This window comes from Triplophysa dalaica, chromosome 15 (genome assembly GCF_015846415.1).
Source record: "Triplophysa dalaica isolate WHDGS20190420 chromosome 15, ASM1584641v1, whole genome shotgun sequence".
Lineage (NCBI taxonomy): Eukaryota > Metazoa > Chordata > Actinopteri > Cypriniformes > Nemacheilidae > Triplophysa > Triplophysa dalaica.
In genome coordinates, this window is record NC_079556.1 from 17,175,974 (window position 1) to 17,189,037 (window position 13,064).

The 13,064-nt window shown below is 36.1% G+C and overlaps 2 protein-coding genes across 5 annotated transcripts; both read left to right on the forward strand.

The window, feature by feature from the left end:
- The first annotated feature begins 634 nt into the window (after positions 1-634).
- Positions 635-7,229, forward strand: tmed8 (transmembrane p24 trafficking protein 8). 4 transcript variants are annotated; one of them, XR_008909174.1, is made up of 7 exons: positions 635-846; positions 918-1,087; positions 1,461-1,641; positions 2,006-2,163; positions 2,259-2,460; positions 2,553-3,544; positions 3,861-3,907. XR_008909174.1 is itself a non-coding variant. In XM_056768742.1 (7 exons), the coding sequence occupies exons 3-7, from the start codon at positions 3,990-3,992 to the stop codon at positions 6,014-6,016; spliced, it is 810 nt and encodes a 269-aa protein (XP_056624720.1). In that variant the 5' UTR covers positions 2,708-3,544; positions 3,861-3,904; positions 3,988-3,989; the 3' UTR covers positions 6,017-7,229. The 4 variants fall into 4 exon arrangements, 3 of the variants coding, with proteins under 3 accessions (XP_056624723.1, XP_056624720.1, XP_056624722.1); XM_056768742.1 differs by lacking the exons at positions 635-846; positions 918-1,087; positions 1,461-1,641; positions 2,006-2,163; positions 2,259-2,460 and adding exons at positions 3,988-4,096; positions 4,177-4,276; positions 4,365-4,455; positions 5,338-5,631; positions 5,799-7,229 and having other exon boundaries at positions 2,708-3,544; positions 3,861-3,904; XM_056768744.1 differs by lacking the exons at positions 635-846; positions 918-1,087; positions 1,461-1,641; ... (1 more) ...; positions 2,259-2,460; positions 3,861-3,907 and adding exons at positions 3,988-4,096; positions 4,177-4,276; positions 4,365-4,455; positions 5,338-5,631; positions 5,799-7,229 and having other exon boundaries at positions 2,708-3,544.
- An 849-nt stretch (positions 7,230-8,078) lies between these two features.
- Positions 8,079-12,947, forward strand: zgc:163014 (uncharacterized protein LOC100038766 homolog). Its single transcript, XM_056767736.1, has 13 exons — positions 8,079-8,287; positions 8,365-8,541; positions 9,362-9,467; positions 9,596-9,703; positions 9,941-10,051; positions 10,148-10,325; positions 10,560-10,682; positions 10,813-11,000; positions 11,182-11,378; positions 11,500-11,591; positions 11,701-11,755; positions 12,018-12,115; positions 12,374-12,947. The coding sequence occupies exons 1-13, from the start codon at positions 8,226-8,228 to the stop codon at positions 12,607-12,609; spliced, it is 1,731 nt and encodes a 576-aa protein (XP_056623714.1). The 5' UTR covers positions 8,079-8,225; the 3' UTR covers positions 12,610-12,947.
- The last annotated feature ends 117 nt before the right edge of the window (positions 12,948-13,064 follow it).

Sequence of the window (13,064 nt, forward strand, 5' to 3'; positions counted from 1 at the left end):
TTAGTCAAGTAAAAATAATGAAGGCAATAAAACAGCGAAAAATGGAAAGGAAGATGCAGAGAAAATGGTCATAAGAGTCCAACATTCATTGTCAATTTTTGCGAATACAAGAGTTCGCTCGATCTCGCCGCCGTGTGGTCACGTGGTTCATGGAGCGCTCAATAGTTCCAAACAAATCCGTGATGTCAAACCTTTTTGAATGGATTTTAGCGGGACACACAACAGCAATTGTATCTGCATATTTTTTTCTAAATGTTAGCAATTGTGTATACTGATTGATACATTTATAGCAGCATATTATATCGGAAGTAATATGAATATAAGATCAGTCTTTATGTTTAATTTAAATTTACTTTCAACTGCCAACCCTCTAAAATAAAATAAAAACATGGAGTTATTTCACCAACTGTAAAGCAAATGCGTTCGGGAGAAATTAATGGGCTTCAAGTGCAATGTTTGGAACCATCGGACGTTCCATGACGCGAGTTACTTCCGCGTTCCATTCTTTGTATGGAGGTCTATGTGAGTGTCGTAACTCTCATATTCAACGGCTCTGTTTCAACGTTAGTCTAGAAAGGGACTTTGGGACTTTTGTTATGAAAAAAAAGGTTGCCATAGCAATCAGGAACGTTTACGTACATTATGTTGACTACCTCAAAAATACAGGCAGGGTCGGCCGTGTAACACAAAAGATACAATGTTGCAAAATTTAAACTCTCTCGGATTTGAGGCTGGACTGACGGAAGATGAGAAAGAATGCGTGTGTCTGCGCAGTCGCTCAGCCGGGTTGACTGTAAGTGGATGTGCGCATGCTGTGTTTGTGTGTCAGCTTTTCAGCTTATTAAGGTAAGAGTTGTTGAATATTGAGGATTTGATATACCTTCGCATTTATAACAGTCATGTGAATATTTACACAGAAAAAAACTTACGTTCATTTCTGAGAATGGCTCCTCCTCTAAAACACACCATTGTGTTGGTATACTGGGTGGAGGAAACATGGGTAAACAGCTGGCAATGGTTTTACTGCGTGTATCCAGCCTCGAACCACGTGACATAAACATCTCAACTAAAAGACCCGAGACTTTAGGTTAGTGAATATAATTTTTTCTTCATGTATCATGTAAAGTCATTATTTAGCAATTATATTGTAGACTTAAGAATATGATTCAGTTAAATCGTAATAATAATTCAGTGTTTACAGCATTACTACCACTTCTAAATATGTTAAAAAATAAAAAAGTGTGTGTGGTTGAACTGTTGTAGATCCTGCGGTAAACAATTAAGCAACATCATGCTTACAGCCGTTACCAAGGAAACTTGTGTGCGTGTTCACTCGCCTCTGACCCAGTGTTGCCCTCTTGCCATGACAATCAAGAGCAGTTTACCCCCACTAATTTACATACAAATCAAATATCACTCAAATTGACTCAAAGCTGTCTCTTTTTTATTTTATGTTTCAGAGGAAATTACAAAGATGGGTGTTGAATGTTACTATGACAACATTAGACTGGCTAAATGGGCAGATGTGCTCTTCCTCTGTGTGTTGCCCTCTCATATATCACAAGTGTGTGCAGACCTTCGCTCCTATCTGCCTTCACGTTGTCTTGTTTACAGTTTTCCTTCTGCTGTACCATTAAACAGGTAGTTAACCAGATAAGCTGAAAAAACTTAAGATATATTAGCCTTGTTTCTAATGGCCAGTTTAATTATACATGGAGTAAGGAGAAGTTTCCACTTTAGTGTTTTAGCTTATTATTCTGTATATTTCAATTACATTATATTATATAGTTGTTTTTATTCAATCTACACAATAAAATATAAAAAAATAAACTTTATTGTTTGATTAATATCCAACCAAAATAATATTTGCACAATATATGTTTTAAAAATTAACATATGCTGAGTTGAATAATGGCAGTAAATAGTTGATAGTAAATGCCGAGGTGTTTATTTTTGCTTGGAATTGAATTAGGTCTTTTCAAAGCACTTTTTATTTTCATTTCAGGCTCGCAGTGCTCCTTGAGCACAGATTTATTATTAAACCCCGGTATACATTTGTGTCTTTTGGTGATGTCACTAAGATTTGGAACCTTCACAGTGAAGTGACAGCAGCTTTACAAGATAAGGAGGTGCTTGCAGCCCTAGTTCCTCTTTCAATGAGTGGTAAGCAGAACCAAAATAATGTATCCTTGAAAATATTTTGCTATGTTTGTACCTGTATAAGACTCTTTTGAGTAATTCTGCACTGCTTATTAAAGGTGGCCTCTCCCTGGATAAGAGTTGGGTGTCTGCTGTGCTGTACAGTCTCCTTAACATGTGTACAGCTGAGAAATTGGGCTCCCAAAAGTCTCTTCAGCTACTTAATGAGATGTTTAAGACCAGAATCTCAGCATCAAATACATTTACTGTACAAAGCTTTGTTAACTCCTCCTGTGCTTCTGCTCTTATTAAATCTGATGAGTGAGTCCCAAACTTAATTTAAAATGCATAATTGCAAAGAATTGTGATTTAAAAGTTTTTTCATACAGATTATCTTTTCATTTGTTTTACAGCCCTTTTCCATGGATCAATCTGATTGATGCACAGACTAAAATGACTCCATTGTCTGATTTGGTGTCAGGAAATAAAAGCTTGCAAGACTGCTTTTCATTTACATTTCACAATTCGTTTTCAAATCTGCTAGGTCCAAAAGATGCTTGACCCGGAGACACAGCTTCATATTTTCATGTGTTTATTTTTAATCTGTTTGTCTCACCGTATGTATAAATGGATGTGTTATGTACAGTATAATATAAAATCTAAAATAAGTGTTAATTACACTCAGGGGAAAGATGTGAATCCACCTGTATAAAATCTTTTGAGATGCTTTGGGGCTATGTTTGCTTTAAAGCTCTGTGGATTGCTGCCACCACATGTTTTTTTTAAATGTCTCTCGTCTAAAAAGCAAACATACATAGTATAAACTAGAAAATGCCATATTAAGGTCAAGATGGTCAGATAAGCAGATCTAAAACAGAATAAAACATGGACATATTTAAATAAACAAATATAAAAATGACAAACATTGTTGTGGTAGGCCTAGTCTGCATAATGTCGTTAACAGTATATAAAACCATTTATAGCATAATTAAGGTTCTTACATTAGCCATCTCTACCACTTAAACTTAATATTCTTGTTCATTTATCAGAGAAAATAACAAAGCCTCTGTCTCTGGACATTTCTCAATACAGGAGATAACATTTCTAAATCATTCTTGTGAAATCATTCCTGCTTCACATTTTAGTACTCACAGGAAGACAACTTATAAATGTAAATGCTTTTCAATATACATATAAAACATTTTTTTAAAATCAAATCTGACTATTCAAATAACTTTTGTGTAGCGACTTTTATTATGTAGTTTATTAACGTGATGCAGGCAGCCATTCAGAAGATACTTCTCTCTCTGCCGTCACTGAACAAATTTACAAATTAGCGGACTTCCTGGGGTGTCAAACGTTATTTGCAAAACAAAGGTGTTGCATCTTACAGCATCCCAAGAAGGTACGTCTTTGCATACGTTATCGCGAATTCATACTGTACGTATTTGTATAACATATATTTTTGTGTCAATGGGTTTGTTATTGAATATAAATGCGGTTTTAGCTCGATATTTTGCCCCTCTGCTGAGATTGATGGTCTGGGTTATTAAATTGACTTGTCGGAACTGTTGCTGTGATTCATATATACAGCATGAGCTTTTTAGTGCAATGTGTCGATTGCACACGACACGTAGTTCAACAGTCTTGTTTATCTCTAAAAATGGCAATATGTATCTTACGTTACGAAACAATATGGACTGCTGCATTTCTACTTGCAGATTTGGTTTTTAATGAAGCGAATTTAACGGTACATGTGAGTCAGGTAAGAGTTTTTCCTGTGCTTTGAGCGTGTTTATATTCTGAAGGATAGGATGACAAATATATTACATGTGTTTGGTATGCCAGATATGGAGAAAAAGGAGACATCAGAGCTCCAGTCTAGGCTGTCGTCACTGTCTGTATCTTCTTTTCCTGGTATAACTTCAAAAAACTGTGAAGTAAATACTTTAAACAGGTAACTTAACTGGCTTGTACATGCTGTGATGTAGCATATATCTTTTCTAGGGTTCATTTCATTCTGTTTTTATTTGAAAGTCTTCAAAGCACAGACCTTTCACAGACAGTAATCCAACCGGATAACCAACCCAAAATGGATGATAATAGCAATAACAGAGAATCCTCACAATCTACAGAGGTATATAAAAACTACATTGGTTTGTGTTTTATGATTATAGTCAGTACAGTCTGTGTACTATATTGTTGTGTGGTTGTTATGTTAATAGGAGCCCATATCATCTCTGGGGAAGGCAGGTGGAGGTTGTTCACTTGAGAGCGCTGCCAGTGGAGGGACCTCGCACTCTGAGGAGAAAAAAGGTTAGCACACACCCTATAAGAGAGCTGAATTAAAGCTCTAGACACCTTGTTATCATCTTTCATCATTGTCCCCAGAGAATGTGGCTGTCTATATGCTAATGTGACTATATGCTGTTTGTCAGATCCTAAAAGATTCCACCTGTTTCGCTTTAATTGTTGGATACTGTGCGCCCTTTCAAAACATCATGCAATGTATACTGTAGACTTAATATTGTGGCATGTGACACAAATGTTTATTTATGTAATGTGTATTTACAACCCAAATTTGAATTTATGGGTCATGCTCAAAGCTGCTATAAAAACAATTCGCAAAAGACTATATACACAACCTGTCACTCCACATCAATTTAATTGTCCAAGTATGATACTGTTTACAATTTACAATCACCTGCATTTATGTTACTGACATATACTATTTGCTTGGAAGAATTTAAATCTATTTAATAAACTTTAATGCTTAGTTTGTAAACTAAAGCTGCTTTCCCTTATGAAAAAAAAATATGATGGGAATATACTGGAAATATTATGCAATATTATGTTTCCATTTAATACATTTCATGTCTTCTATTGATTTTCAGATTTATATAAAATTATTTAACACATTGACAGTTAATATATTAAAAAATATATATTTTCTTTGCATATGTGTTACGATTTATCTAAACTTATCCTCACAGCTTCTTCGAATTTGGAATTAAGGCTGTTGCCAATGGGAATTTGTGCAGCTATATTTCTCTCCAAAAGTGACAAAGTTTGTTCCTGAAGTGCAGTTCCTACGCAGCACATATTCTGCTTTAGAAATACTGTGTGCTTTTAGTCAATCTACGCATGAAATTAAAGATGAATTAAGTTATAAAATATTAATGTTCAATCTTTTGGTAGCTCTTCCACCTCTGAAACCAGCATCCACATGGACATCTCTGTCCCTGAAGGAGCTTAAAGCTAAGATGCGTCAAGAGAAAGACAGCGTGGTGAATGTCTATCGTGGTGACATTATGACCGTCCACGTGCCTACCGATCCTGAGGCCAAGCGTGTGTGCTGGGAGTTTGCCACAGATGGCTATGACATCGGTTTTGGGGTCTACTTTGACTGGTCACCAGTCACCAGCCGAGCTATTACTGTCCACATAAGTGAATCCAGCGACGATGAGGATGAAGATGATGAACTGGGAGAAGGTGAGGGAGAACTTTTTGTGTTGTTTTTTGCTTCTAAAGCTTAATTACCCTCATATTAGCAAAATAAAGTCTTTTCACAATTCTGTACATATTACAGGACCTGTTATTTACAAGTGGAGGCCTAAAATCAATACTTTCAGTGGCATAAATATTGTTTTCTCAAACAGGCCCTGTTGTTCCTGGAGATGTAGAGAAGGGCTCTAAGGCAGTTGCCGATTCGAACTTGGGAGAGATCCTGCCTGTTTACCGCCAGGACAGTCATCTGGCAGTGCAGGGTGGCAGCCATGAATTTCCAGGAGATGGTACATACTTGCTGAAGTTCGACAACTCCTACTCGCTCTGGAGGAACAAGACTCTGTATTACAGAGTATACTACAGTGCCTGAGTTATCAAGGGCGTTTTGAAATGAAAGGTTTAAGTGATGCATATTTTTATCTTACGTATTGAATTCCTTTATATGTTTGATTCCTGTTTTTGTTGATTTGTGGTTTCAGTAAATCAAAGCCCTGTCATAGATCAAAACGTTTGCTTTGTTCAAGATGCTTATTGAAGTGAATGGGATCATGAGTCTCATGATATGTGCAATGTGTTTTGTGTGCGCTGAAGGTCGTCCAAATATTTCAAGGGTCCATATATATATTTTATTATTGTATCGTATGACACCACGTCTGTGGCATATCAGGGACTAAAGCGGTAATCAGGGAAAGTTATGGGGTGGTGATCCAGGTCAAATAGTTTTAAATCGGTTCACACAAATTAAAGAGAAAGAAGGAAATAAGTGAAGAATGAGTAGCAGGTGAGGTAACCACTGTTAAATCGGGTTATTAAAAGTATACATTTCTTGAATGCGAGTCATATGAAAATTAAGTTGAATGTTTTGTTGATTTACTGATGTGCATTGCCAAAAGATTTACACACTGTCCCTTACGCACTGTTTATACTGTGATTTATCTAATCAAAATCACAGAGTAGCCACAAAGCCTCCACTAGTAGAGATATATTATTAACCTCATAATGTTTTTACTGCAGTTGGAGACCATATCGAATTAGTCACCTGTGAGTGATCATGGTCACCGCCTGCTTGTTTATAATTTAAACGGAAACCATTTCCTGCCACAGCTAATTTACATGACTGATTCAATATTTGCATGTCCCATGCTCCCTTTAAGTATAAAACGGGCTGTTTAATATCAAGTTGACTTTCATGGATCAAGATTCAGATGTTCATTAGAATGAATTCCTGTTTTTATCATGTGAAATTTGTCACACAAAGTACTGACAGCAAAGGTTTTAGTATAGTATTCTATTTTATTTCAGTTCTCCGCATTCTATTACGAATACCAAATCACACTGCGTAAAATGCGACCTGTACTCTTGGCTCCTGTCTAATACGTTTCATACCTTAAATTATTTGCAAGTCCTAAGAGACTGTTGGGTTGTGCTGCTGCATTACCAGTTTGCTATTCTGCCTGTCCTTCTGTGTATCTTTTTGTAGAATATAAATACGATGTGTTTTATAATCTTTTTCTTGTTTTCTTTTAATGTCTCCATTTGTTTGGGTGTTTGTTGTTCAATAATAAACACTGCTGATGAATTCAGTTTGAAATTGCTGTCTTGTTACAGCTTTTATTATGTAAGAAAATCCACTTAAAAACTTAAGATAAAAAGCTGTTTATATTTAAGTTAAATCACATTAGCTTTATGATTAATTTGAACTTAACTTATAATGATCTTATATTTAAAGTCGAGTTGTATTTCGTATAACTTTATTTTAAAAGTCAGGTCTATAGAACTTAAGTTATATATATATATATATATATTAGGTTAATAAAGCTAATGTCAACTTAAAAATGTGAGGGTGCTTAAAATTGGTTAAAAAAATGTACAGTCCTCTTCATTGCGAATATTAAGCATAAAACTCTTCCTGAGCATTAAAGTCTGTATTTCAGTGGAAGACAACATGCATCATTAGCCCTCAGACTGGGGTCAACCTTAAAGCAAGAGGCGGAAGTACCATTGTTTTGTGTTGTTGTGTTGTCCCTACAGGAGGCGCTGTTAAACAAAAAAAGCAAATTGAAATCTCGATTTCGGACCATAACATTATTTATTTGAATGAATTATGAAATATTTATTTGGTACGGGGGCGGTGCATTCACCTTTTGATGGCAAGAAATATTACTAAATAGTATTATTACAGGCCTTATTTTGTATTAAACGTGCGTAAAATCACGTGTATGGGTTCAAACAAGAATCTCGTTTTCTGATCATAATTTACAAAAAACTTACTTCCATCATGGATATGTTTTTATTTTAAATATTTTAATTAAATTAGTATGAAATACGTAATAAATATCACGTTATAAATAAATATCCAAGAATCGTAATTTCTTTAACAAAATGTAGCTTAGTATTCTAGCTTTTTTCCGCCTTACTAAGTTTTCTTGTGTTTTTTTTTACATTTTTAAAATGTTAATTGGTTCTGGGAGAGCGTTTGGCACAGGAAGGTGATAAATGTAACAGCACTCAGGCTCGATTGACCATAATCTGCAGGCCCGAACACACACACGTACACTGGAGAAGTTTGAACCAACAACATGGGGAAAGTTAACTTTTATGCCATTTGGTCCTTGCGTGAAGCACCTCGGCAATTTATACGGTCTGTAGTCGATCATTTAAATATATATAACTGATTATATGTTTACTTTATCTGGTTGTTGCCCTTACCCCATTCAGAAATGTTAACCGCATGATGTACCAGGTTCAGATGCCATTGCCTTTACCCAAACAGCTGATAGTGTTTGGTTTAGGGGAATGGTCATGCTTCTCCAGTGATACTGATATCTCTGTGGAGGTTCAGCTGGGTCCTGAGGTCAAATCACAGATCATTGGGACGCTTTCACCGCACTCTAGGTAAGTCAAACCAAGAAGTAACTTTAAGTTTACTTTTTTCACTGTTCAAGTAATCATAGTGACGCAGCATGTTCTTAAAGGGATAGATAATTAAAAAAACATCATTTCTTACACTCATGTCATTAAGTCTGTATGACTTTCTTCTGCACAACAATATTTTGAAGAACATAAACCAAGCAACAGGCCTCACTGACCTCTATTGTACAGTATGATTTTTTTTTTAAATATCTTCTATTGTGTTCTACAGAAGACTCATGCAGGCTAGGAACTATCCCTTTAAGCTTGCTTTGTTTCAACAACACATTTACACTTACATTTAGACATTTGGCAGACGCTTTTATCCAAAGCGACTTAAATTGCTTTATCCTATACATTTTACATAGGTATTTGCAATCCCCTGGGATCGAACCCACAACCTTGCGTTTTTAACGCAATGCTCTTACCACTGAGCTACAGGAAAGCTGTACTTATGCTTATTCTTGCTTTAAAAATGTGTTTGTTGTAAAATAATTTGAAATTAATTGCAATTACGACATTAGGCCAGTTTAACAATGTACTTTAGCATTTATTCATGTTGCCTGTTTTTATCCAAATTAATGGGATATTATTACATTTAGTCATTTAGCATATGCTTTTATCCAAAGCGACTTACAAATATGGTAAACAATTGCAGTTTTGTTAAGTCTTTGTTAAGCTTTAAACTATTAAAGAATCAGACCTCATAATCTATTAAATTGGCATAATTTAATGGGACCTGGCAGCTCAAGCTCGGTTTAAAAAAACATTCAATGAGTGAAATTCAATTTGAAACACTTTTTAGGTGTCTAATTTGGCATGGAGTTTGGACTAGTGAACTTCTCGCTGAGGCCACACAAAGAGGGAGGAGAGGAGTTTATGCCAAAGTGGTGCTTAGCATCGGTGGACAGGTATTTAGAAGTAATTCTCAAGTTTACTCAAGACTACCTCTTAACTAAATGGGTTATGTTTAATGTTTGTTTTAATATTTACATTTATCAGTTTACGCTACCATATTGCTTAAATGTGTTCTTTGAAGGTGAAAAACAGTTTTATCAGCAGCACTCCACGGGTGACAAGAAAACGGCTAGTGCTGAACCACTCGTCCCATCCATCCAGCACTCTTAGTAGCGGAGAAAGTCATGATGCAAGTTGTGTTGCTTAGGACTTATTTATTAATTGTAGGAATGTTTAAAGACTTTTTTGAAAAAGACAAGCATAGTCGACAGTTCGACAACCAGAGTAGAAATGTATATTGGTCCAAGCTGATTTCTAAACATTTCTAGAGGTGTGGAAGTAGAGGACAGTTTAGATGACAAACATATTCTGAGACATTTTCTGTTATTCCTGGGATTATGTAAAACAATCTTAAATCTCTATGAAGATAACTCAGAGATCACCTCCTGAGGGAAGCGTCAGCTGTGTTGAGCTGGAAAAAAGCAAAGTGGAGATGCAGGATTACACAAGGACTAATGTTCAGGGTCTGTGGCCAATGGTAAGAAGCCCTCAACAAACTTGTTCTCAACAAGCACTGTTCACTAAATCTTCTTCCAGTCTCGAGCTGTAAAACTTCCGTTTCTCTGTTTTGAAGGATAAAACTCCAAGACGCACAGTTATAGGAATAAAGGGGTACATATGGAGCTCTGGAGAACTGGAAAGCCCTCCGGATTCAAGGCGAATTTCAAGCCCTATAAAGCGCAAACTGTGTAAAATGCCAGCAGTTGATTTCGAAGAGACGGCAGTCAAACATGTCAAGAGTTGCAGGGCTGGTAAATATTCATTCTTTAGTGCGATTAAACATAACTGATCTTTATTTATGCTTTAAATGTTATTGTACCTTGTTGTTAACTTCATTTAATATTTTAGAGGCTCAAATTATATCTTTGTATGGATTCATGTCAGGGGAAACACAGAAATATTCTTATTGTTTTACCAAATTGCAACAATCCTTGAATATGTAGCTGTTTGTAAGATTTCTGCTCTCATTATATTTCTCATCTCAGATCGTCCTTCAAAACGATGGAGCCACGCAATGTGTTTGAGTGATCCTGATACAGCCATTCTGATTGGTGGGGAGGCTGATGACCAGGCCAGTTGTAAAGACTCTCTATGGAAATTGGAGATTGGTGCGTGAAGTCAATAAACTGTATACATTTATACTCGTATTCAATAAAATAAAAATCTACGCATCTAAAAGGTGTCAAAATATAAGTAGTGACAATTTATATTATGTATTTATGCTGTTTAACTCTTCAGATAGTGAGTTTTGGTTCCCCATGAATACCTCGACATCTGAGGTCAACCCACCTAGCTCTCGAGGTCACTCGGCAACCTTCGATCCAGAGTCTAAAGTTGTCTATGTGTATGGAGGTATGAGGGATGATCAGCGCTACAGTGATATATATGTGCTGGACACCATAACGTGGAAATGGAAGCTTATTACTGTAAGTAAAACATGGGAATAGTAATCCTATCCCATTGTTGGTATACATGTCATCTAAATGCTGTTATGGTTGATGTTTTGAACATTTACAATGATTGTGTAATTGGTCACATGTAGCTTTGATGTAGCAGACAAAGTCTTTAATTTTTGTTTATCCTGTATAACTTTTGAATAACCGACAGGCAAAGGGAAATATCCCGTCATTGGCATACCACAGTGCCAATGTTTATAAGAGAGAGCTGTATGTATTTGGAGGGGTGCTGCCCAGCCTATGCTCTGAAGGCAAGATTTGCAGTAATGCGTTATATATCTTCAACCCTGAGCACGGTCTGTGGTATCAACCAATTGTGGAGGGTGACCGTCCTTTGCCAAGGTTTGGGTAAGTGCTTCGTTTCAGGTTGTGCAGCACACTTCAGTTTCTCCGTCTTTGTTTTCCATCTACTGATACACAATGCATGAGCTGCGAATATACTGAATGATGTTTGTGATGTTTATAATAGGCACACCACCACGCTGCTGTCTGATAAGCTTATTATTTTCGGTGGGAGGAAAACTGCAGCTTACCTTAATGATCTTCACATCCTGGATCTTGGTAATGAACTCAAGTCACATGGATAATCTCATATCCTAACTTTTTTATGTTTGTTGAGTTGTTTTTGTCTAATATCTGACAGATTTGCTATTTTTATTAATTTGGAAAGGTTTCATGGAATATAATGCTGTGAAGTATGAGAACATGCCACCATTAGCCCGTGGGTAAGACCAAGTACTTTTTTTTGGTACCCCAACATAAAGACAAATGTGTGTTTGTAATAAAAGGGCAAGTTTAAAAAAAAGTTTATTCAGCCTTTTGTCATTCAACACCTCTACAGTAATTTGAATATAATTTTAATTACAAAATTATTTAATTTCATTATTAAAAAATAGGCAAACTTGTTTCTCATTGTTATATATGTATCTGCACTCTGCAATATATTGGTAAAGACTAAAGAGTTTCTTTTTTTTGTATGGTGAGCAGGTTTCACGCTGCTCTGCCCGTGTCTGACAACAGGGTGCTGATCAGCGGAGGCTGCAGTGCTATAGGGGTCTTACAGGACCTCCATCTCTTGAATACAGGCTAGTCATTCTTTTGCTATGTAACTAAAAATGCAAACTTGCATAACTGCTGTAAAATGTCTCATATAAAAGATGGTTTAAAGGCATCTTTTATATGATGGACAAGCATTATGTTCTTTACTGGGGTGTACTTCCACCAATGTATTTTGTTAGATTGTCATATTTTTTTTCTCCATATTGATGGCATTAAAGGTAACGAACATGGCCATAAATCCACACATTTGATTTAATGGTTTCTTTTTTGGTGCATTTTTCCAGACACCAACTCGTGGACATCATTGGTGTCCCCGTGGCTGTGCTCTAAGCCTCGTGCAGGTCATAGTCTCATTAGCCTGGGTTGTACAATGCCTTTACCTTCCGACCAGAAGAAGGCAAGGGACCGTCATCATATCGGCCTGTCTCAGCAGTGCACCATTCTAGTGTTTGGAGGATCAGATTGTTCTGGAACAATTTACAATGACACTTTCAAATGCACGGTTGAACTCCCTATTTAGGATCTGACAGGACTTTTTTACATTGAACTTAAAATGGTATGATATTAAACTCTGCAACGTAATATAAAAATGGGATTGACAAAAGCACTTATCTTTTATATATATTTTTTAATGTTGCATTGTTGCAGTTTTAGCATGAACAGCTGTTTTACAGCTACTGTTTTTTATAATATTACCGTAAATGGCAAGAAAACTGGAGTCACTTTTTAGATTCAAATTTGTATTTATTAGTACATTTTGCGTTTCAGAGACTCAATGTATTTTTGTGCAATAAATGTTTTTTTTCAGATTTTGCACGTACTTTTCACGTTTTCACGTTTGTATTTTTGTCTACTTTGTAAGTTTTGTCAAACGTGCAGAACTTCACTTGCTTAAAGTCACTGGGGGTGTACAGCCTATCTCTTGGTGTCATGTTCATAGGTCTCTGAAATCTTGCGAAAAGCAATTACAATCGT